This window comes from Hippocampus zosterae, chromosome 4 (assembly GCF_025434085.1).
Source record: "Hippocampus zosterae strain Florida chromosome 4, ASM2543408v3, whole genome shotgun sequence".
NCBI classification, from domain to species: Eukaryota; Metazoa; Chordata; class Actinopteri; order Syngnathiformes; family Syngnathidae; genus Hippocampus; species Hippocampus zosterae.
The window spans coordinates 497,772-523,275 of NC_067454.1; the positions used below are offsets into that span (position 1 = coordinate 497,772).

At 52.7% G+C, this 25,504-nt stretch overlaps 1 protein-coding gene across 3 annotated transcripts in view; it reads right to left on the reverse strand.

The window, feature by feature from the left end:
• znf536 (zinc finger protein 536) overlaps nt 1-25,504 on the reverse strand; it is a 156,360-nt gene that overhangs the window by 14,960 nt on the left and 115,896 nt on the right. For all 3 annotated transcript variants that reach the window (XM_052062616.1, XM_052062614.1, XM_052062615.1), the window contains 2 exons: nt 18,304-18,486; nt 8,438-10,063 (listed from right to left, as the gene is read on the reverse strand). In XM_052062616.1, the coding sequence (XP_051918576.1) occupies nt 8,438-10,063; nt 18,304-18,486 (1,809 nt within the window). The remainder of the gene's footprint in view (nt 1-8,437; nt 10,064-18,303; nt 18,487-25,504) is intronic.

The following is a 25,504-nucleotide window of genomic DNA, read 5'->3' on the forward strand; positions in this document are numbered from 1 at the left end:
CGGGGACAAAGTGGGGGCGGGACAGAAGATGAGGAGAGGTTGCCCCCGTCACCAAGCGACGGAACGTCAAGAGGACTCCTGATGGATGGAGAAAAGGGGGGGGGGCGGCGATGGAAGACGGCAGCTGATGGAGGGACGGCGCAAAAAGATGGAGAGCACTTTCACTTTTGGGGAGCACTTTCGAGCAACCCCCCCGCCCCCCCCCCCCGAGCGAAAAGACTCCATCCAACAAACAAACACGAATGACCAAAGACGGTCGAGAGCACAAGAAGTGGCCGAAAGGGTCGGCCCAAGACCGAAGACCGCAGCTGACGAAACTGAGCCAATGGACGGCGTGTCTGACGGAGGGAGGAAATGATGCCATCCAAGATGGAGGCCACAAAAATGGAGCTGATGGACGGACGGATGGACGACGCGTTGTGCCATGGAGTGACGCACGCCAGAAGCGGCGTGCCTGCGTCTTGTCTGGCAATTGTTTCGCATCTTACGCCGGTTAGCCGGTTTGGTAGCGTTAGCATACAACTACCCCCCCCCCCCCCCCCCCTACCAACCAAACAAATGCGAGTCACCGTCGGCTGATGCGAATGAAAAAAAAAAAAGAAAAAAGAAGCAATTGACGGCAAAGGCTTCCTTTTTGGCAACGAGCGGGGCTAACGTTTCACATTAAAGGAGATTTATCTTAAAGCGTGCCGCTAATCCCCCCATTTTTAATCCTGACACCCTCCCTCCTCTCGTGGCACGCCGCATCAAGGCATCCCGATGCTCGCCTCCTCACTCGGCACGGTGCGGTGCGGCGGCGTCGCCTTCTTTTGGCCGAGACCTCGCGACGAAACGGATTGAGGAAAGAGTTTCCGGGAGGGTGAGATTCCCGCCGCCGCCGCCGTCGTCTGCAGGAAAGCGGACGGCGCTAAACTTTTCAACGACTCCAATTTGGGTGTTTCGAATTGGGCGAGGCAGACGAGCAAAATGGACTTCCGGATTGTTTTATTTTTTTGTGTTTGTTTTCCATTTCGGTCAAGTGAAGCTTCGCCTGACGCGGTGCCCGCCGTGGTGACATCTTGCCTGAATGACTGTCACTCACTTGATTTTGGAGTCAGCCAGTCGACTCCCTGGAGTGTGTCGTCCCTACCCGGGGGGATGGGGGGGACGGGACGTTTTGGTTTGATGGGGATCGCCGACCCGGCAAGAGAAGCGCATTCGACGACGACGGCGATGGCGGCGGCGCCGGAGCCGAAATCTCAAGCCGCTCAGGCGAGGAAGCATCTGGCCGCGCCGCCGCCGTGGCCCGCTTCATGAATATTTGATTGGCGGCGAAAAAAAGGCGGGCGCTGACATCCGTTCCGGAATTTTCTCTCGGAGACACCGCGATGACAACGCTCGGGCATCAAAGAGCCCAAGCGGCGAGGGTGGGAGGGGGGCGGGTTGGGGGGTTATCCGGGTTGTTTCCGGTGGGAACAAAGAGGCGCAGTGTGGGTGAGGACACTTTCTCATAATTCCCACGAAAGCATATCTGCCTTAAAACGGACGATTCGTGTTACTGCGAAGGCGCCGCGGAGGTCCTTCCCATTCGGGAAACTCGAATCCCGCCCGTAATGACGGCCAATCTGCCGGCCTTTTGTGCTCTCCCTAACGACGGCCGCATTCATTTTTTGCTAATGATGTCAAGGCGCCACAATGGCAGCTTTTGTGCGCAGGGTTCGTCCGCTGCCCGCCCAAAACGAGGTTATATGCGATTATTAATCTGATTAAAGCCGATGGCCGGGGCCTGCCTGCCTGCCTGCTGTTTAACGAGGCCGCCGCCTTCAAAAAAAAAAAAAAGTGAAAAAGCCGCCATTGTTTTCGCGCATCCGTGATGTCATTTTTCAAGATGAGTTTGGGCTTTTTCGCCTCGCTAAAAGCCCGATTTAAAAACGGCCCCGATTCGATTGCGCATCCGACAATCCGTTTCAACGGTCGCGAGTCTCGGATTCCAATTCGACCCGTTAAGAGGAAGGAAGGAAGGAAGGAAGGAAGGAAGGAAGGAAGGAAGGAAGGAAGGAAGGAAGGAAGGAAGAACAGAAGGAAGGAAGGAAGGACACAAGGAAGGAAGGAAGGAGAGAAGGAAGGAAGGAAGGACAGAAGGAAGGAAGGAAGGAAGGAAGGAAGGAAGGAAGGAAGGAAGGAAGGAAGGAAGGAAGGAAGAAAGGAAGGAAGGAAGGAAGGAAGGAAGGAAGGATGGAAGGAAGGACAGAAGGAAGGAAGGACAGAAGGAAGGAAGGAAGGAAGGACACAAGGAAGGAAGGAAGGACACAAGGAAGGAAGGAAGGACAGACGGAAGGAAGGAAGGAAGGAAGGAAGGATGGAAGGAAGGACAGAAGGAAGGAAGGACAGAAGGAAGGAAGGAAGGAAGGACACAAGGAAGGAAGGAAGGACACAAGGAAGGAAGGAAGGACAGAAGGAAGGAAGGAAGGAAGGAAGGAAGGAAGGAAGGAAGGACACAAGGAAGGAAGGATGGAAGGAAGGACAGAAGGAAGGAAGGAAGGAAGGAAGGAAGGAAGGAAGGAAGGAAGGAAGGAAGGAAGGAAGGAAGGAAGGAAGGAAGGAAGGAACGACAGAAGAAAGGAAGGAAGGAAGGACACAAGGAAGGAAGGAAGGAAGGAAGGAAGGAAGGAAGGAAGGAAGGAAGGAAGGAAGGAAGGAAGGAAGGAAGGAAGGAAGGAAGGAAGGAAGGAACCTTTCCGGAGACGCTCGCGAGGCCATTTCGGTCCCGTCGGTGGCGGCGCGGAGGGCCGGGAGATCACGGCGCAAAAATAAGCATCCCGAATGATATTAAGATAAGATAAGATATCCTTTATTTGTCCCACAATGGGGAAATTTACAATTTATATTCGGATTGATCTTGAAATCCCTCCGAGCCAAACGAGCGTCGCCCACCCAACTGCCCTCAAAGCGTTCCTTCACCCTTCAAAGCATCCGTCGAGCATCTCGTCGCGCGTGTGCGGGAAGCCACAGTTGCACACGAGGAGTCCGCTTTTGGTGACGCCAAAAAAAGGGTGAATTTCAGAAATTCACCCGACGATCGCGCGACCGATCCCTATCGTTGCTCCACACCCCCCCCAAAAAATAAAAATACCCGAGCGGAATCTGAGTGGGCTGCGATTGGCGCAGTAGCTGAGGAGAGAGCAGGCGCGAAAGGGATTTGCGGCACACTGGCGTTTACATTTTTTTGTCATTGCTAATGATATGATTAAGGTCTTTGCGTGCACGCTTGCTAGTCCCCCCCCCACCCCCCGCCGCCGCCTGCCACCCCCCCTCGTCAAACCTTCCGCGCCTCTCTGCAACTTTGTTGATTTGACTTATTTATTTGCAATCTCGCCGGCGTGTGATGTCGAAATCAAAAGGTGGCGACGGAGCAAGCGGTCGGGACGGCGCTCGGCGAAGTCGACTTATTTGTCCTTAATTGCCACCGAGCGCTTCAAAGGTGGCGCCGTGCGTACCTGCGCATGTTTGTCTGTTTATATCCGCGTGCCGCCATTGATGTGGAATAACACGGGAAATAAAAGTTGACATAGTTTCTTGCCCCCCCCCCCACCCCCCTCCTCCACCGCCTGTTCCCTCCGCTGCGCGCCGTGCGCTATTTTTTTTTTATTTTTTCCTTTCTTTCTTCATATATCGGCACTCTTTTTCCTTGAAGCGTCGTCGTCGGCGTCTCATTATGCGTAAGCGTCAGTCGTTATACGCCCGACGCTCGGCGGCTGCCTCGCGAGCGTCGCTCCCCGCGAGCCGAGCGGGCTTTTTGAGTACAACTCCTCGGGGGCGCCTTCCTCGTCACATCTCGGGGGCGCCCGGGGACGGGGGGGGGAAGGCGGCATCCTTAAGAGGATGGCGTCAAAGTGAACAAAGTCTCCGGGAGTCGGCGAAGAAACGAAACAAACAGCAAACTAATGAGACGGCAAGCAGGTATGCGGGCTTGGAAGGCCAATTTAGGAAGCCTTCCTTCGCGCTCGGCGACATCCGATTGTGCGGGCGTAGAAACGTATCCCTCAAAGACGTGCTCCCCCCGCCCCACTCCCGTGAATGGAATCATCGTCGGGGAACTTTGCCGTCGTCTGCGCCGTAACTGAATCCGGCGTCAGCGCGGAGGAGCTTTCGAAAGCGGGCGAGGGGGCGACGGCCAGCGAATGGCGAATCATCGGCGGAGCGAATCTCGCACCGGCTTTACGCTGATGTCGGGGCCAAGCGGCGGATCACGTGGCGGCTCGTCAAGACGCTGACCTCATCTTGACGGCTGCGTGAGGTCAGCGGGCAGGTCGAGGGCCAAAAGTCAAGGTGTGCATCTTCTGACTCGGATGGATCGGACCCGACGCGGACTTTCTTTTGCTCCTCGGAAGGGGAGGGGGGACGGGACAGAATCCCATTTTTTGGAGCCCCGATCAAACTCCAACCGGCCCCCGCCACAACAATTCCACTCAGGCAGGCAGTCAGTCCGGCGGTGCCGACGGGCACTTTTAACTCCGAGCTAAGACGACGGCTAGCTTTGAACAGCAATTAGCCTTTAACCCGGAGACACGCGTTAGCCTTTCGACTCCAAGCTTGGAGATAGCGGACGAGCCTTTCACTTCAGGTTAAGCCGTAGGAATAAAACAGATGTCCGACAAAAATCACCTTTTAACTCCGACAAATCAGACAACTTCAAGGAGCTTGAACTTTTCTCAGCCCCGTAACTCCCCTCCCACTAGAGCGTGCCAATTAGCCTTTCCCTCGTAGCGACCTTTAACTCTGAGCTACGACACACCGCCGAGCCTCGAATGTGAAGCGAGGACTCGGAATCGTCAAGAGACGACGGCAATCCGTTCAGTCCGAACTCGGAGACTGAAACCAAAGTCAGAGCTACCGCACAACTCTTCTTCTTCTTCTTGCACTTGGAGCCGAGACACAAAAAGTAACCGTCAACTACCCTGAAGGAGAAATCCTTCAAGAGACGACGGACGAGCCAGGTATGATTTGAAAAACTTTGACGCCAGCGAATGCGGATCCAAGCGGCGGCGGCGGCGACTTCACGTCGAAACATCAAATGTCAAAGTAAGACCCCGCTTAGCCGACGATTTCAATCTAATTAGCCAAACGGCGAGCTAGCGGATCGGCGGTAGGGAACTCCGGTTCCGCGGGAGCCGTATCCCGCCTGTTCCAGACCTCTCTCGACTTGGACCCACTCGCTTCAAACGAAGAAGTCCGAAACGGTCGCCATCAAGTGAAGCGGGTGCGTTGGAGTCGGGAGAGACCTCAAAGGGGCAGGACGTGGCTCTCGAGGAAGCGGCAGTGCCTATCCCTGGAGTGGATGACGACACCTCTGGCGCATCGCCAACCCCTTTCAGTCGGCGAGGCACTTGAACTTCAGGTTCAAAGGCCAAAGGCCCATTTACCAGAGAGGTTCACCCCCAACCGTAGATGAACCCCCCCTGCCCCCTCCCCATCTGACTTTCATTCAAGGTACCACATAGCACGCCAATACTCTTGAACTGCCATTAGCGCTTTACCTTGGCGCGAAGAAGACACCAAAGACGCTGAACTCGGGGGGCTACGAGACGACGCCGGCTCTTTAACGACCTTCCGAGTCGGAGCAAAGACACGCCGATGAGACGCAAGCAACAATTTCGCTTGCACTTAAGACGCCGCGCGCCGCGCTAGTACCCTTGAACATCAACTAGCCCTTTGGAGCTAAAAGACTCCCATTAGCCTTGAACGCCAAGGTAAGACACTTCGGCAAGCGCTTTCACTTCGACTTAGCGCCAGTCGACGGCAGCTAGCCTTTAAGTTAAAACCCCGCGTGCTGAGCGACGGCTGGCTGCTCTTTGTGAGCGCGTCACCACCAGACAAGCGAGGGGTGACTGAAGCTCGGCGCCATGGCGGCTGACAAAGGGAACAAAGGTTCTGGTGACAAAGGCACTCGGGTGTATAATCATGCGCGAACGTGATGTGCGCTGGTAACGCTCTGGAGTTTTCACTCCGTGTCAGGAAGAAAGAGTCAAGTGAGGAGATGGAGCGCCGACCCGTAGTTTCACGCGGATGACCACCGCGGTGCACCCGGATCGCCGGGAGGTCTTCTCGATCGGCGGACTGAAGACCCGCCGGGTAAAAAGTCATTGCGGTTTTGGGCCGGAGACATCTTTGGAGCCCCGACATTCGGAGACTCGCCGATGTCAATTTTCGGGGCGGCCGTCTAAATCTAGACCGTCACAATAAACTTTGCGATGTACTCGAACGTGTCGAAAACAAGTGTGCAGGTGAGAACTCTGTCGAGCTCATTAGCAAAGACACGGGGGTCTCCGAAGCCGGCCCCGTTCATTGCGTACGTCTAACGGGTGTGCGTGCGCCGAGCGTCTTTGCAGAGATGGCAAGCGCATTCGTGGTAATTAACCACCTGACGAGGACGCTATTATTGGCAATTACCAGGCTTTGCTTTATCACAAGTTTCAAGTGCGTGTCGGGGTGTGTGTGCATAGGTGTGAATAAAGGAGCACAGGTGTGCGTGCCTAAGGTGCAAAGACAACAACAGTGATCCCCCCCTCCCCCCCGCCCTCGGCAAAAAAAAAAGGCCGGGTACGTGATTGGAGTCAAACTGCGCGCATGCAAGTTGACAAAAATGATTGTTTCAGTCTGAGAGTTCTTCCGACGTCTAACAAGTTTTTGCTAAGCACTCGTCGCAGGATTTTCGTGGGAGAAGTCATTATTTTGAACGCTTGGGGGAGGGGGGCCCCCGCCCCCTTTGTATTTGGAGTGAATCATCCATCCGCCCATGATCTTGAACCGCTTTATCTAAGGAGAGGGTCGCGGGTGTGCCGGAGCCTCTCCCTGCCGTCTTCGGGTAGCGGGCGGGGGACACCCCGAAGCGCTTGCCAGCCAATCGCAGGGCACACAGAAACAAACGACCACTCGCAATCACAATTTCGAGGCTTCAATGAGCTCACCATGCGGGAGGAAACCGGAGTACCCGGAGAAAAGCCAACGCAGGCACGGGGAGAACATGCAAATTCCACACGGCCGTCGGGTGGCCTCGCCGGAGTCAATCGCCGGAGTCAATCGCAGTCGTGATAAACGGAGCGATCTCATCGTTACTGGAGTGAAACGCCTCACATCACAACCAGAGTGACTCGTGGATTTGATCTCAACGTGACGGATTGAACAGTTCTTTTCGACGTCTTTGAAGGAAATAGCGCCGCGGCACGCTGTGAGAACGGAACTTCAAATCACGTTCCTTCCGCGGCCACTTGAAGGCGGCGGCGGCGGCGGCTCTAAAGTGCACGAGAGCCCAGTAAAAAGTGTCAAGAGAGACAAAGAGAAAAAAGGATTTCCCGGCCGGGTCTCGGGGAGCGGCTGTAACCCGAGCGCAATCATGAAAGCCGGCGGTTCATTTTTCAAAGGGTCATCCATCGAGCGGTCTCATCAAGTAATGGGCTCCCTTCTTCTGGGAGGCGGCTTTATGAACACTAAAACAGTTAGGAGACATGCGGAGGAGCTCCGGCTCCTGCCGGACTTGCGCCGGGGTTATTCCCTCCTGGCGGCGGCGGCGTGCGAGGGAGGCGCGGCCCCCGGTAATATCAACGGCTAATAAAGATTAATCTGTTGCTGGTTGCCCCGCTGATTACTCCTCAACTTGCTTGAAATAAGACTCAAATCACTTCAGAGACGTTCCCGGGACCTTCGGTGGGCGTCGGCGTGTCTTTGCCGCCGGCAAACTGAATTCACCTTTTGGACGTGAGCGTTTAGGACTCGTTCTTTGTGCTTCTTTGACTGGATCAACCCAACACGCTTCAAGGCAGACTTTTCACTCCCATAATTTGGACATGCTGTAACGTCAGGGCAGTTATGTGCCCAGAAGGAATCGGGAAGCTGGGTGTCCTGAGATCGGAATCGGGGGGCTCATCCAATTGTGATGCAAAGAGCTGGCAAATCCACGACGGCCTAAAGTGGCAAATGATATCCAATTTGCCTGACGATGATCAATTTTTACATCTGAGCCATACCGACGGCAAATGATGTCGTGCTCTCATGAAAAAAAAATACAAGCGGGGTCAACCAAAAACTGGAATCGCATCTTGACTTGACTAAATTGAGCAACATTTTGTGCTCCTTGGCTGGATTTCAAACACATTCAGACTTTCTTCTTCCAATTGGAAACGCGTCAGGGCAACGCAAACGGCCGAATACGGTCAAGAAATCGGATAGCCAAGATTGGAATTGCATATGGATCGGATATCCGCCCACGCGACGGCACCAAAAAACTGATTGGATCTGACTTGTCCATTCCAGCCTGACGTCACCAGAATACACTGATCAACGGCGTAGACACACATCTCCACAAACTGCAAATGGGCAAAGACTGGAATGCCCCCCCCCCCCCCAAAAAAATGCATCAGATTGAGTGAAAAATCGTACAAAAACGGGATTCAAGACTCACCTGTTGGGTCGGGCCTCTTCACGTTGAAGGCCGGTAGGTTGTCGCCTCCGTAGGCTCGGAGCACGGACATCATGTTCATCTGCTGCTCAGCCTTCAGAAGTGCCGGCGGGGCTTCGGGTAGGGGCAGGAGGTTCATGCCTTGCTGCCACTGCTTCTCCAGGGACAAGACTTGCTTCTGGTTTGGCTGGAAAAGCGGCGGCGACACGGCAGAGGACGAGGCCACCGACCCATCCCGCAGGCGCTTATGGTGGTTCTGAGCGCGGTCCTCTGCCGGACTGCCTTCTTCATCTTGGTCCATGTCGTCATCTCGCTCCTCGTCCTCTTCGGCTTCGTCCCGCTCCTCGTCGGAATGGCGTTGCCCCTCTTTGGGCGTGGCCAACGGGGTGTCTCGGGTGATGTGCGCCCCAGATTTGACAACCTCGTCATCAGACCCGAGCTGCTCCTCCTCGGGTTCTCCGCAGGAGCTCCTCTCACCAATTTGCTCGTCCGGAGCTGAAGAGGCTACTCCGAAGGCCTTGCCGGAAACTTCCAGGCCCTGCTCGGTTGCGGGCACGTAGCCTTGGAGACCATGAGCCGCCCCCCGGGGAGAGCCATCGTACAGGCCGCCAAAGCGCCTGTAGAAGTCGCTCTGGAAGGGGTTGTAGGGCTGGTCGATGTGGTTGCTCCAGCCCACCTGGTTCCTTTCTCCATCCCCGTCGTTTTCAGAGAGCAAACTCTTGACGTTCGGGGACCGATGGGTGACGGGAGAAGCCTCTCCGTGCACTTCCCTGCCCGTCTCGGCCCTCTGCGTTTGGGCCTGACCCAGATGGTTGGCCTGGAGGTGAAGGGCCATAAGCTCCAGCGATGCAGTGGAGAAGGAGCAAAAGAGACAGCCGTGCCACGCAACGTTGTCGTGGATGGTGACCGAGGAGCCGGGGAGGGAACCGGATCCGGACTCGGGCCGGACCGACACCGACAGATCCAGCGGCTCAAACTGGGAGCCAGGTTTTCCGGCTGAGGGATTCTGCTTGGCCTCGGGTTTTTCATCTTTGTCTCGGTCCGCCGCGGCGGCGCGCTTGGCTCTGGGCTCACCGTTGTCAAGGTAGGACTGGGCGGCTTGGACCTGGACCGGACTCTGGTTATCCTTCGGATCTCTCTTCATGGAGCCGAGGACAAAGCTGTCCATGAAGGCCTGCAGGGTGCCTTGGAAGTGAACTCCGTTTCCCATCATGCTTTGGTAGGCCCGGCTTAGATCAGAGAAGCTGGCGGGACCATCGGCGTGAACCAGGGAGGCGGGGCCATCGTTGGGCTTCACGCTCTCGGCGAGGGCATCGAAGTGGCGGTCCCCGCGTTCGCCGGCCGCCGCCACGCTGGCCGACGCCCACTGATGCGGCAGCAAGGGGCCCGCTCTGAAGTCCAAGTTGGCGGGGAGGCCTTTAAAGACGTTGCGCAGAACATCGGGGCGGGCAAAGACGCCACCGACGGCCGCCGCCTTCCCGTGGTCATCCTTGTGCTCCGATGAGGGGCCGTGTCCGAGGGGGGCCGAGCCGTTCTGTCGCTCTCGGTGGTGGCGCTCCAGGTGGTACTTGAGACTGGCGGACTGGGTGCCGGCGTAGTCGCAATGAGGGCAGCGGTAGGGCTTCTCTCCTGAGGGGAAGAGCGCAGGAGCGAATCATTAACCTGATTATTAGCCGCTGGATATCCAGAAGCTATTTGCCGGAGCGGGAACGCCGACCCCAGGGTCATGTCACCTCCCCGGAGGAGCAAAAGGAGGTCGGAGCGGCAAATGAAACACTTTTCATTAACGCGGATAACAAAAGAGGATGCTTCGACAGTGGTTTGCAAACCTTTATTTCAATCGTGTCACCACCGTGGGAATATTTTTTTTTCCCCATCTCCCCAAAATCCCATTAACGCATGTTCTTCGGGATATTTTGTTGGCCGTTTTCTCCTTTCTCGGTTTTTGTTTGCATTTCTTGGAGCAAAAGGACAATCCTACAACCGAATGAAGCGGGATCGTTTTGATCGCAATAATCACAACGTTAACTTTTTGAGCCATTTCTTTTTTTTCGGGAGGGGGTGGGGAAACGCTGTACCCGTTTGAGGCAAGCTGCTCTAAAACAAAAGCGAGGCGGAAGAGCTGATGAAGGCGAGTTTAATACGAGTGGCGAAAAGAGCGAGAGTCATAAAGATAAACATCTAACCACCCACTGCCTTGTCAGCGCCGCTCCATTTCATGTGTCTTACTGCTCGCTGATGGGGGAGGGGGCCGGGGGGGAGGGCGTGCTGAAGGCGTCTGAATTTGGGTCGATCCGGTCTCGCCGAGCCAGCCGTCACTCATGTCGGCGTCATAAAAAAATAACACGTGGCCATATGGCGCTCTCGGCCCACCGAGAAACGCTGTATTTCCAAATGACGGCCACGCTACCCGTTTCGCTGCGGATCAAACGGTAAACGACGGCTTTCTGACTCTCACTTGTACTCTAAGTTTTTCAAAAAAATCTACAAATATCTACAAAATACAAAAAAAAAAAATACAAAAATCTACGAAAAAAATCGGAGCTTAAGGAAAAAACGTTAAGCCGAAACAGGCAAAGGGGAAGTGTTTGTCGATTAGCTAGCTAGCTAGCTAGGATAAACATTTTAAATCAAGTCATTACATTCAGGGAAAAAAAAAAAGTTCGACCTGCTTAAGCGAGTGATTTTAGGCTCCTGCTTCAGCGTGCGCTCGAGTCTACTTGGGCCGCTTAACGAAGGCTCAAGCGTGAGGTCGCCCCCTGGTGGTGGGTTGACTAATGGTTGAGAAAGTGGCAGCAGGGCTTGCGTTTTCATTGCAAACAATTGCCACTCAGAAGGTTCATTTCACTGTCACAGGCAAAATCGTGGCACTCAAAAGTTGAGTTGCAAAGTTTTGGTATTTAGCTTTTTTTTTTTAAATGATGCCATGCAAAGTGGGCGGAGCATGGTGTCAAATTTGGAGTTTTCAAAAATTTGCCACTGAGATCATTTTCACCGATTGACAAAAACCCGAGCGGACACGTTGACGACAGGCGGCCCCTGGTGGGCGAGTGCTTAGCGCGTCGGCCTCACAGTGCGGAGGTTGGATCTCGGTCCCGGCCTTCCCGCGGGGGGTTTGCATGTTCGCTGCCCATCTTTCAAACTCATCTGACAATTCATTTTTATTCTTTGGCTTTTGACTCAGCAGGAGACTTGATTTATAATTTGCCTGTTTTGGTGTTTTCTCCTGTGCCTGTTAGTCATTTTATTGCTTGTTGTTGTATGAATTTTTTTCTGCTCCACCGTACACCACTTTGTATCCAGCGGCGAGTGTGTCTTCCAGAAATACAATTGAGAGTTGAGTGGGGAAGCCCCAAACAGATGCAAGGAAGGCTTTCGGGGGTGGGTAATCCAAGGCACCTAATGTGCCCCCAGCCATCACCCAGGTCGCGACCTCCCAACTATCGCGTGAGGCGGCCGAAGGTGCACCGACCGGCTCAGTGCGGAGCGCCATCTTTCCAAATGACGGAAACGCTCGCTCGGACCTTCGGCGGCGGTTTGCGGACGGGCGTCGGTAAACGAGGGGTGAATCCATTGTGAGGCCGTCTATTTATTGATGCCGCGCATGCATATTCATGCGGCGCGCTCTTGTTGTTAATGCTTGAAGACGAGCGCGCAGCTTGCCAGGAGTGGATGTTCCACCGCGGCGATACACATCCTGCAAGCAATTATAAGAGGCTCCGGAGTCGCCGCCAGATTTAGCTTCATTAAACAATGAACACAGATGAGGAAAAATGCAAAGCTCGCCTCCTTCTTTTAAAGAAAGGAGGGGGGGGAAAAAAGTTCCAAAAGTGGGGGCGGGTGGGGGGGGGATTTGGGTGAGCGCGCGGGGGGATTGATGGGGAAGAAAAGCGAGGGAAGTGCTCATTTCTAAACATACAATCATATAATGTTTAGAGTCGACACATGGAAACGCTTTTTGTGTGTGTGTGCGTGCGTGCGCGTGGCTGGAAGGAGGAAGTAGGGGTGTGTGTGAGGGGGGGGGGGGGGCAAGGCATTGTTACGCCAGGCTGCTTTGAATGATTTAAGTCGGGCTGTGTAGTAAATCATGGATATAATTAGCAAATGGCATAGTGCTCAAGTCGTTTATCATTATTTAGAGGGCAGCATTCCAGAAAAAGACGGAGCAATCTGCAGACCCACTGCCGAGCCGCGGCGGAAAGGCCCACAAACGGCCACTCGATACAATATTGATACAGGCCGGGCGCAGAATAGGAGCGCGCACAAAGGCAAAGGCAAACCGCGCAGAGCGAGAAAGACGCCCATTTGATCCATTTTCTTTTGACGCCGTCGAGCCGGGGCCGGCACGGCGTATTTCAAGTCGGGCAGCAGAGATGAGCTTTTAACCCAATAAGCGCTGCCGCCGGTGCAGGCTCGCCGCTGATTGAATAAGGAAACGTCCCCCCATGCAAATGACTATCCGCGATTCCTCTAACTGGACAAAATGATATTCCGCCGGCCAAATTAGACGCAAATTAGACTGATGTGATTTTTTTCCCCCCCTATCCCTCCCCCCGCCCCCCTTCTTGCCTCCTCCTGCTCCTCTTAAGAGCTCGTTAATGCGCGCGAGGGCAAATCAAGACGAATGCCGGCGTAGCTGCGTCTAAATACGCCGAATGGAGAGGAAAACATCGGTTGTGTGGATGGGCCCGCCGAGCGTCCTCCGGCTGTCTGTTAAGATGAACACTTTAAACCCTCCGCCAAGCCATTTTGATTTCCGAGCCATTTGACTCCGTTCAATGAATACGAGCCCAATTTAGCGGAGCATATCCATTCCGACGGCGCAATTGCCCTCGCGCCGGAAAATGCTAGACCGAAGCACAAAGAACCAAAGACGCCCCGATTTGAATCAGGCATTTCCTCCTCAACTACTGTCATGCCAATCAAAGGATTTTGGGGCTTGCGATTATGGCGTCGATGATTTCCAGTGAGTCAGCTGATTCGGCCTCGTGAAACAACGCTAGCGACAGACAACATGCGGGTGAGCTGCGGCCATGGCATTTGTCCACCCGGGCTTGTCATTCGCACATTACGCTCCGTAGTATCTGCGACTTGGCATGCGTGCGGCGCCAAAAGGCGGGGCCAGGCCCGGTGAGTGACGTGGGTGTCGGCGAACGAGAGCGCGAACCGGAAAGCGCCGAGGCCGAGATTTAGCTTCGATGTTCAACAATGGAAGGCTCGGAGTCAGTCAAGTCACGCTTGCAAGCTCAGCCCTCGGTTAGCGTTTCACTTTGTCTCCGAGAGGGAGCGACTTAACTCCGCCCATTTAAAGCCGGCAGCCAAAGGCCACGCTCCTCTCGCGTTTGCGGATTTGACGTGGCCATTCGCGTCTTGGTTTCATCGCCTGGCTGTTTTTGCCGCTTGTTTTTGGAGTGCTCCGTAAATAAAGTTGAGTTGTGGTAGGACACGGAGCGGCTTCAAGTGAGCCGACACGGCGCCGTTTTGACCTCCGTCGAGGGGAGGATGGCACGATTTGTCAAGTGAAAGGAGCTCTTCCGGGGTTAAGTCTGCGTGGTTTGCGAACGGCATCTCGGGAGGAGCGCGTGTCGCCGCCAGGACATCTGCTCCGTCATCCGCGGAGGGGGGGGGGGGCCGCCGTGACATCTGGGGACTCCGCCGTCTCCCGCCTCGCAACATTACACACAATTTACAGCTAAAGGTCATTATGTAGCCGTTAATCCACTTTTAATTGATATCGGCGCAAACAGCGCAAACCCCCCCCTCCCGCCCCCGGCCGCCCGACGCGTGACGTATCGCCAGCCGGCGAGGAAATCCGTGCTCGGGGAGTTGAAAATAGGACGGGAGAACTTTTTGTCGCAGATTCCGAGATGAAAGGTTCTTTGCTCCGGAAAACATTGCCGATTTTGGAAACGCGTCCGCGCCTTTTGCCTCTTGATCGGCGCCTTCGACGTGCTTCCTTTTTTTTTTTTTATTGGGCAGCTCGCTTTTTGTTGCCGCCACGCAAAGCGACAAACGAGGCCGAAGCCGCATCGGGCCAAATCCCGGCGTAAGCGACCGCTTTTAACGTCCCAGGCAAACATTTTCTTTTGCAATGACACCGTTGCGTGTTTGTTGAAGACGACTGGAGTCAAAAAAGCAGAAAATTCAGAACGCAATTTCATCATGAAAATGCTAAGCTAAGGTAACGGCGCGAAGGCACGATGTCAGTGCACTGGGTTCGAGAAGTGTGTGGGGCGGGGGGGGGGGGCTAAAATGGTGCTTGATGACAAGGTTAAGGTAAGGTTAAGTGACACGCTAGCACGCCACCCTGCCCCAAGAAACTATTGTCACAGCAGAGGACTTCTTTTATATTTTAATTATATCCCTCCTCCCCTCCCCCCAACACACACACACACACACACACACGCAGCTGCTTACTGCTAAATAGCGCCTGGTCCAGAAGGGGACAATCTGGCCCTCTAATTGCTGTCACTGAAGCCGGGATTCATTATGTGACTTTGCCATTAAAATGTGAGCCTTCATTTGTGGAATGAAATATCACCCTGCGCAGTGTGTTCATTAGCTGGCCGCTGTTAGCTACCTCCCAAAAAAACTGCGCTCCGGTCCGCTAATGGATATTTGCCCACTCCCCCGTTCCAGATGAAACGACGGACGAAACGTTAGCTCTTGAGCGCTAAATTTCAGCTCACTTTAGCTCACTTTATTGCTTTCAAGCGGCTGTTAGCGCCTCGTTAATCTCTCGCTCAAAGGCCCGGAGGGGGGGAAAAAAAGGAGAGCAGGTCTGGATCCGGATCCGCTCCCGGACTAGATCGCCATTGCCGCCGATTAGCTTGTAGCGTGGATTGAAGGCGATTCATCACGCCGCTCGCATGTGTGGAAAAGCTGCGCCGAGCCAAATAAACATCGACGCCGGGCCTCGGTGGCCTTGTTGCGCGTTAAATTTTAATGGGGGACAAAAACGAGGATGATGTGTAAAACATCCGTTGAGATCGGAGGGAAGTCATATCAAAGATTGCAACTGAAAACGCCGTCGATGGACTCGCTGGGAATATGAGCGGGTTTAGGACTCGCCTGCTCGGCTTGGCGGGACTGCTTTTGCGGGCCGCCGAGGGGGTTCGGTTGAGTCGGAGCCAAACTGCCTTTGGTTTAGTGGTTAGCGGTCCGCCGTCGGCTTGCGATCGCGGTCGAAGCCAACGGAGAAGGAGTCGGGCTCGAAGAAATACGCAAACAGTTTGGTGGAAGAGTGCGGTATGCAAAATTTTTTTGAGACTTGAAAGCCATGAACAATCAAGCCTTCCTCTCCGCTCTCCAACGCTGTGGGCGTGTCTGCAGAATGTGCCGAAACCACACGGCACGCAAAGGTTAATCAAATACGGCCATTCCGACGCCTGACATTTTTCTTATACGCCACCTGCATAATAAATAAAAATACGATGTGACCATGAGGCACTCTAAAGCGGCCACACTAAAAGGACGCTCTGGTGCTCCCCCCGCCCCGCTCTTCACTCTTTCATCGTTCTCAGCATGTTGCGTACGCACTCATGGCCGACAACAAGGCGCTCTAAGGCAACCACGTACGCAGAGCAGCACATCACAACTGCTGATGCCAACCAAGGCACTCGATTTGTACTCAAGGTGTGCAGGCTCAACGGCGTGTCACGTGGCGCCGTTTTAGCCACACCCCTAAGAAAAGAAAAACGGAGTCCGACATCATTCTGTCTCTTTTGCATCTTTTTAGAAACCACATTCCCAATTGACTTCTGAGTCATACCAAATGCGGGAATGTTCGGTGTGCTGCCAAGCGCGGTTGCGTGATCTACTTGTGACTTGAAGCCGGATCGTCAGCGGCGCCTTTGTCAGCCCGCGGAGCCATTTCACCTCTCTCGACTTCCTCCGGCAACGGCGCGGCGGCCGAGCATGTCGAGACTAAAGGGGGTCGTCCCGCTCAACTGGAGGATAACGTGAAGTCAACGAGGCCCGTCCTCGCGCCATTGACGACTGACCTCCCCGCCCCCGCCCCCGGCCCCTCCTGAGTGAAAAATAACCCCCAGAGCGAGGACAGGCCGCCTTTGTTGTGCCTCGGAAGTTATTGAGAGCGAGCCAGCGTGAAAGCGGGGCGATGCCACGGTGGGGGGACACTGAGGCCTTGTTGGAAGGGAAAGACGAGAAGAACGATAAGTTTGCGCACACACAAAGGCGAGGACCGGCTAATGAGGTCGCGGTGGACTAACGAGGACTAACGAGAGTGCGCGGAGGCATCGCTCGCACATTTGGGAAACGTGCGACTGAGACCATCTGTGCGCTCGACATGTCACCCGCCGCACTTCCCGGCACTCGGAACTCCACGGCGACGCCGAAGGATGTCAATCGAACGGAGCGGGGAGGCCTCCAAAGTGGAACGCGGCGGAACAGGGCCCCCTCCAAATTCAAACTATAGACAAGATGAACAATGCCCAGAACGCTAATCCTAATGATGCGTACTGCAACGACGACTAATTTAACTATGAACAACAATAGTGCAAATTATTGATTTCATTTAGAGATGACAGGAAATGGAGCAACACAGGCGAGGACACGTGGCCTCAGGGAACATGTTTTTTTTTTTTGGGGGGGGGGACATTTTCACGTCCGGTGTCACGGAGGGAGCTAGGTTGACACTTGGATTCAAGTACGGTGAGGCCTTCCTATTCGCAGCAGAGAGAGAGCGCGCTTGCTGAGAATCGCGAATATCTGCCAATAATTGACGCAAGTTAGAAATGCATTGACATTTTTTTTTTAATCCTCCTAAATTCCTGAATAAACAGAGAAAAATAATCCAAAAGCCTTTTGCGTCAAAACTGGGGGTTGTGCCCCCCCCCCTTTAAAAAAAAATAAAAAAATTAAATCCTATTAAATTCTTGAATAAGCGGTGAAAAATAATCAAAAAGCCTTTTGCGTCAAAACTGGGCGTTGTGCCCCCCCCCTTTAAAAAAAAATATTTTTTAAAAAATCCTCCTAAATTCTTGAATAAGTGGAGAAAATTAATCAAAAAGCCTTTTGCGTCAAAAGTGGGCGATGTGCCCCCCCCCTTAAAAAAAAAAATTAAATCCTCCTAAATTCTTGAATAAGCGGAGAAAAATAATCCAAAAGCCTTTTGCGTCAAAACTGGGCGTTGTGCCCCCCCTTTAAAAAAAAATATATTTTTTAAAATCCTCCCCTTTTGCCTCAAAACTGGGCGTTGTGCCCCCCCCCTTTAAAAAAATTATTATTTTTTAAATCCTCCTAAATTCTTGAATAAGTGGAGAAAAATAATCAAAAAGCCTTTTGCGTCAAAACTGGGGGTTGTGCCCCCCCCAATTTTTTTTTTTACACTGCAAATAGGTGGATCTGCGTGTGCCGAGTTGCGAGTATGCGAGGGTCCACCATTTCCTGTTTTTGATAAAAAGCGTGAAAAAACTGCAAGTCGACATGCACGTTGAGCAACCCAACAATACGACACACAAAGACGACAACAAAGCAACTGCCTTCACACCCGTCGCGACAAAACCCGGAAAGAAAGCGAAAGTACCCGAACTTCACAATTGAGCTCACCGCCAACCCGTCAAACATCAACCAAGTTGAATGTCGGCCATGCCTTTCATTGAGAAGACAAAGGAAAAGACGATGCCAAAACTGGCTTGGGGCCATTCAAAAGCGTGTTCAGCCACTTGACCAACGCAAGCACAAAGAGTCCAAAATGGCTCCTTCAACTCGCTTAAATGTGCCTTCATAACTCGACATTTCATCAAGACTCAGCCTGACTGATCACACCAACTTAAGTGTGTCAAGACTCGAGACGGACGGACCACTTTGTCCTGATTTCCGACGTCATTTCAAGGAGTTCTACTGACCTGTGTGTATGCGCAGGTGGACCTTGAGGTGATGCGAGGTGCGGAAGGACTTGCCGCAGTAGGGACAGTCTTTGGAGGCCGAGCCCAGCGAGCGCTCGCGATGCTGAGACACCGACGGCGGAACGCCGACGGCCGCCTTGGCGGCTGCCGAAGCCGCCGCCGCCGCCGCCTCCTCCCCGGCATCTGGAAAACAAAATGGAGGAGGGTGTTGCTGCTCGCATATCACGCCGTCATCAGAACGTCATCGTCATCATCGCGCAATCATCATAACCGTCAGCGTCACATCTGGAGACGCGCTTGCTTGGCAGCGCTCGCTGCTCGTAACAACCACATTTACATCACACGCACACACACACACACGCACACACACGAGTTCCAGCATTAGCATGTAGCAACAATGCTAAACAATGTACAACTGTTGACTTAAGGACTATTCCCTTTAAGATGGCTGACGGAAAGTTTGCCCCTTCTCGCCACCTTCCGTTTTTATTCCCGTTCACGTCGGCGGCGGCGGCGGCGGCAAAAAAAAAAAGGAACAATGGCGGCGAACAGAAATAGATTTGCCTGTGTCAGCAAGACGGGATTTTGTTTTTTTTACTCCCTTGCGCCGCCAGCTGATTGTGACAGCTCGCTGTCACAGATATGACGGGGTGATAACGCTTTTGACCGTGCCCCCCCCCCCCAACGACAGAGAAAAAAAAAAAAACGATGATGCTGGCGCTTTAGTGTGATGCCACGTCTGTTATCAACGCAATCACCGACGACGACGACGACGACGGCGTTGACAGCGGCATAATGGAAAGTGAGGGCGAGTGGCGTTGCGCCGGCCGCCTCTGATGTGCTGACAGTCGGCGGAGCGCGGTGCAAAAAAAAAAAAAAAAAAAGGGGGCCCAGACAACACGCGTCGCTCAATTAAAAATACCCACAAAGGGCTTGATGGATGGCACGCCGAGCACGGCTTGAGCATCAAAAGCCTTGTTGACAAGTCACGTGAGATGAAGAACGGTGCGCCGGAGACTAAGTGATGCCAATTAACGGCGTCTTGATGTAAAGCGAGCGCATTTGCACCGCAACCATTCATCGAATAAGTCGGATCATCTGACGAGAGCAAAGTAAAATTCACATGGATTTTTTTTTCCCACACGGACTACGGTTACTGCGGTCGTACTTTGCGTGGGGAAAAAGTTTGGGGCAAAACAGGAGGAAGGAGTCTATCCGATCAAGCTTGGAATTGTTTCACACTGAAAAACAAAGATGAAGCGCAACGCGAACCGCTGCGCCGCGCGCACAATCGCCAAGCATCAACCCGCAGATTGGCTGGCGGGTTAAGCCGCTTAATAGTCGGCCAACTCCTCACTCTCATTCACTGACACCCACGTCACTCACCGGGCCGGGCCCCGCACACTTTAACATCACTCAGCCGCACGAGTCACAGATACTACGGTACCGTGTGAGGACGGCAATGGAGACGATCGTTTTATGTCGTGTATCGTGTTCAAGAATGACAAATCAATTTTCATCCAAGCACTCCGCGGGATCATCGGGAGTATACTCGATTCCAAAAAGATTGGCTCACTGCTGCAGCCCGTTAAACTTCATCAAGCCCATCCCGTCGCATGTTAGCTTGAAGCTAACAGACCTGGTTAACTTATGGTTTGGTTCAACTTTGATTGAAAAAAAAAAGAAAGAACTTGTGTTTGGAGTTCAATTCAAAGTGGGAGGAAATCGGAACACCTGGAGAAAACCCACGCAGACACTGTGAGGTCGACGCACTCACCGCTTTACCATTATTATTATTTTGTTGTTGTTGTAATTAGCAAATGAAAATGCCCCCGTCCCATCTCGAGTTGTTTGTGCGGACTCACCGACATTATCTAATGATTAAAAATGTTTGCAATGATTTGATAAAAGATGGCTGCCGCGACCGCCGCACAATGAGAAGTTATTTGGAAAGAGTCAAGTCAGCGGGTCACTCACAATAAAACGGAAAGCCATTCAGCAGTGGGTGAAAAACATTCCAAGGCGGCCACAAAGACGCAGGAAAAAAAAAAAGCACACAAATGTCTTTTAAGAAATCAAAAGTCTACATCCGGCTTCTCCAAAACGAGGCTGAACGATATAATTAGCTTTCAAGTCTCCAGTGGAAAAAGTCAAGTCGTTAAAAAAAAAAAAGCTTTGAAGGTCTCATGCAAGAAGATTGCGTAAAATTGCTGCACGACAAAGACGAGAGTACGACTTTCACACATAAGCCAGCACGTGAGCGTCAGGTGTTAAAGGGGGGGGGGGGGGATTGGGCTGGCCGGTAGGGGGCGCCGCCTGGCAAAACCTATTTCCAGCGGTCGCCGCCACACATCTCCGCGTCCTCTTTTGCAGGCGCCGCTTGCCGTTGTAGCAGATCCGCGCCCACCTGCCCCACGCAGATGGAGGCCAAACGATCAAATCCAAAAGCCGACAGCAGCCAGGCTGCGCGCGCGCGCACGTGAACAAAACAAACACGTGCGCGAGCGCGGGAAGAGCACGTACAATACAGCGCCGCTTTGACTTGAGAGTGGAATCCGTTCCTTGAGCAAGCTCGCAACTCAATTTACTCATCTGCCAAATCCGCTTTGCCCATTTGAAACGACTCGATTGCTTCCGGCCGCCAAAAAAGCAAATTGTCGTCATCGCGTCGTTCGCAGAAAGCATTGCTTTGACTCAAACGAAAACTCCCTCGAAAAAACAATGAAAAGCAACTGAAGTTGAAGCGGAACAAAGCCAAAATGCAAGAAAAACAAAAAAAATTGCAATGGAAAAAAAAAATCCCAAACCATTTGAATGAAAATGAAATGAAAAATAAAAGAAATAAAAATAACGCTTCCGGCGCCGTCAGAAGTGCTTCTGGTCATTTGGGATTGAATGCTAAAATGACGTGAAGCGAGTATCGTCTCTCCGGCGCGCCATTTTCCAGGAAGATCTTCGCCAAAGAGCGACCTTGGGCACAAAGAACACGTCGCAGCACTAAACCCAAATGTGATTGGACGCCGCTGGAGGGCGGGCTTTCTAGATGTAGTGGGTGTGAACATACCAAGCAGCCATGGATGATGTCCAATCGCGACATTTTTGCACAATTCTGAACATTTGAGCACCACCGATCAAATATTTACATTGATGTTTAATTGCATACTCAGGGCGGCCCGGTAGTCCAGCGGTTAGCACGTGGGCTTCACAGTGCAGAGGTACCGGGTTCGATTCCAGCTCCGGCCTCCCTGTGTGGAGTTTGCATGTTCTCCCCGGGCCTGCGTGGGTATTCTCCGGGTACTCCGGTTTCCTCCCACATTCCAAAATCATGCGTGGCAGGCTGATTGGACGCTCTAAATTGTCCCGAGGTGTGAGTGCGAATGGTTGTTCGTCTCTGTGTGCCCTGCGATTGGCTGGCAACTGATTCAGGGTGTCCCCTGCCTACTGCCCGGAGACAGTTGGGATAGGCTCCAGCACCCCCCGCGACCCTAGTGAGGATCAAGCGGCTCGGAAGATGAATGAATTGCATACTCTTGACTGGCAACTGGGCGGCAATTTAAAATGTCACTTTTCCATTAGCTGTGCGATATAATAGCAAACACCAACACATTCACACCTGTAAGAAAAAGCGCACGTGTGTGTGTGTGCGCTGGCCTATAGGTAGCCACGCGCGCGGGTGCGTGCGCGTCTTTAATCAGTCGAGCGATTCGACTCTTTTAATGTGGCCGCTCCAATTACTGTAAAAGTCACGGCGCCGCACATGACCACAAATATTGACACTTTATGGCACAACACATTTATGACATTTTGAAGGTCACCTCGCATATTAGGCCCCATCGCTCACACGCGCTCGCCGGCCGGACAAAGGAATCTTCCGGCGATATCGATCCGCCTGCCATTTTTTTTTTCTTTTCTTCCATCTCCTCCTTTTCTTGTCTATGCAAAAGCGGGCCGAGCTGTCGGAGGCGTAAACGCCGCGCCATATAGCGAGCGGCTCGTTAAAGGTCGAGCGACGTCTGGCGCGCCTCGCTTTAATCGGGCGCTCATCAGATAAGACGTGTTTGCTCGCCGATTCCAAATGTTGACTGATTAGCGGCGTCGAAATACGCCAAAGAGCAACGCGCGTGACACGGCGCCGACGACTTTGGACAGTTCGCTTTCAAATAGCGCTCGACCGAACGCTCCTTCATGTGGGGGTCGAAGTGACATTTGCTCATCTTTCATTCATTCATTCATTCATTCATTCATCTTCCAAACTGCTTGATCCTCACTAGGGTCGCGGGGGGTGCTGGAGCCTATCCCAGCTGTCTCCGGGCAGTAGGCGGGGGACACCCTGAATCGGTTGCCAGCCAATCGCAGGGCACACAGAAACGAACAACCATCCACGCCCACACTCGCATCTAGGGACAATTTAGAGTGTTCAATCAGCCTGCCACGCATGTTTTTGGAATGTGGGAGGAAACCGGAGCACCCGGAGAAAACCCACGCAGGCCCACGGAGAACATGCAAACTCCACACAGCTGGAATCGAACCCGGTACCTCTGCACTGTGAAGCCGACGTGCTAACCACTGGACTAACGGGCTGCCCCATTTGCTAATCTTTTCAAACGGAATTTAAAAAAACAAAACAAAATACACTGAGGGAAAAAAATAGGCTGTGTTCAAGTAACACTTTGTCGAATGGTTGCGCACAATAAAATCATCTGGATCCAGTTTTTGAAGTGTTTTTTTTAGTTTAGTTTAAAAATGGAACCACATGACAAAATTCAAATGGGTTAAATTCAACAAAAACCTTTTTTGTGGATGAGTGTACATACGACATTCTTGGAGGGATGGTCAATTTTGAACAGGATCCAAAGCATTCCACATCACGTGTCAAACCCGATTGTACGGCATTGTTACGTTCAAGCGGTAAATCTGCTCCGTCGACGAGAGTGTCCGTCCCCGTGGGGGTGCAAAAACGCACCCTTTGGGGAATGGTGCACGTCGGAGCGACATATTTTGGATGGCGTATTCCATTTTGACGGCGGAATAATATGTACGTTCATGCAAATTTGATGCCCGTGTCGACGGCTGATCTGACATCTGTTCATTCAATCAGGCCTAATTCCGACGCATGTTCCCTCGTGCTTGCACAAAAAAAAAAAAAAGATTCCAAATACATCAATGGATCTTTCAACGCCGCATTGAAAAGCACTTTTATTCCATCGATGGTGAAATGTGCTGAATTTATCATCTGTGATGGCGCCAAAGCTGCCACTGTGTGTGTGGGGGGGGGGAGGGGGGAGAGAGAGAGAGCAAGGCATGTTTAATTCAAGTGTATCTGATCTGAGAGCAGCTCCTCTCCCCTCTGCCTTGACTGGTGTCACGGCGGCGTAATGGAACATGCCAGAACAAAGGCTCCCGGATCAGATTGGAGCAGAGTTGAACGGGCCATCTGGGAGGCAGGCTGAGTATCAGTCACTCCGCCGGCTGTCGGCTGCACTCCGCGCGCACTTCCCCTCTGAGTGGGGGTGTGTGTGCGCGTGCGGGTGCGCCTGCGTGTGTGAGAGACACCTCCTCGCCTCGCCGCCTTCCCGCGCACACCGCCGCAGGGACACCAGGCAGGGCATCCTATATGACTGACTGACAAATATAGAAATTGATAAAGATTTCCTACCGTGCCAGTGTGTTGTGTGTGTGTGTGTAGTCCCCACAAAACACATAAACCGGTCTGTGTGTGTGGTCCCCACAAAACACATAAACCGGTATGTGTGTGTGTTTGTGTGCGACCACACCCGGCTCTCATTGGTGGAGGAGAGAACAAATACAGCATCAACCAACAACAACAGCAAAAAAATAAATAATCCTAATTGTGACACGCAGCCAGATTGGGAGCAGGAGATGGCGCTCTTTGTCGCGTTTGTCCCGATATGTTCAAGAAGACGAGTATAGCGGAAGCCATCTTGATTTTCGGTGATTGACACCCCAAAGGAATTCACCACATTGGGACATTTTAGAGAATGCGTCGAATGGCTTGGAATGCATTTTTTGGGGGGGGGGGGGGTTGGGGGCGGGATTTACATGAAACAGGAATTCTCATCAAAGGGACTTTCTCGGGGAGACATTTGACGGGCCAAATCGTACAACTTATTTGGAAGTAGCCCGCTGTCCGATTCAAGATAAAAAGTGACAGGACCAGTCCAACTAAATAAATATGATGGATTGCGGAATGTTTTGGGGGTGGGGGGGGGGTGGAGACTGTACATGATGAAATCATCCAGTATTTAACATCATTAAAGCTGACCAAAAATGAAAGTGTTTGCGGCAAATTTCATGCGGTCGTCGCAACTGCTGGGTGAGCTGTGGTAATATTAGCGCTTCTTGTCGAAGGATAAACACGATGGCTTTGTGAGTACGGTCTGTCTACATGTGTTGCTGCACCATTTGCGTTCAGATACCTAGCGCTGAAAAGCTTTTCCGACCTCTGGCGTTTTGCATTAGCTGTTAGCATGAAGTCAGCTAACTCAAGTCTGACGGTGTTCGAAAAGGAAAAAAAAAAAAAAGCCTCCCGTTTGCTGGAACATCAACGCTTCTTTGTGTTTTTGAGCCGTTTGGTTTGGCGTCACTAATGAAATCCTTGATGTGACGGATTCCTTTTTTTTCGGCTCCCGACGAGTCGTCAGTCAACAATGTCGGCGACGACATTTGCGCATCAAAAGACGCAAACGAGAGAACGATCGGCCCTCGGTGGCGCCTTTTCTTTCTCTCCCGCCCTGAACCCGGAGCGCCTTTGATGGCTGCCCGATCATTTTCCGGAAATCAAAGTGTGGTTAAGAAAAGGAAAAAAAAAAGAAAGAAAGCAAGACTAAAATGTTTGCGTCCATTATTCTAATGCGTCACGTGACTGGGCCCAAAATTGGACGGGAAGAGAGCAAGAGGGGGAGGGGGCGATGCGGGCGGCAAACGAGGAGGGTGTCGGGGGCTCAAATGTGATGACATCATTTGAAAAGCATTAGGCTTTTAGAAATGTGCCCACAGGGACTTGATTTCCTTACGCCGGGAGCAACACAACACCAGCCGGCCTGGCGCGTGCGTGCGTGGGCTTCCTTTGATTTGGAGCGCTGCCATCTTTGTGAGCGTGCGCTCGGCGCCAGTTAATCAATCGGAGGCCGAGTTTCGCCGCTGACGTTGGCGCGCACGGGCTCGATGAAGGCACGAAGAC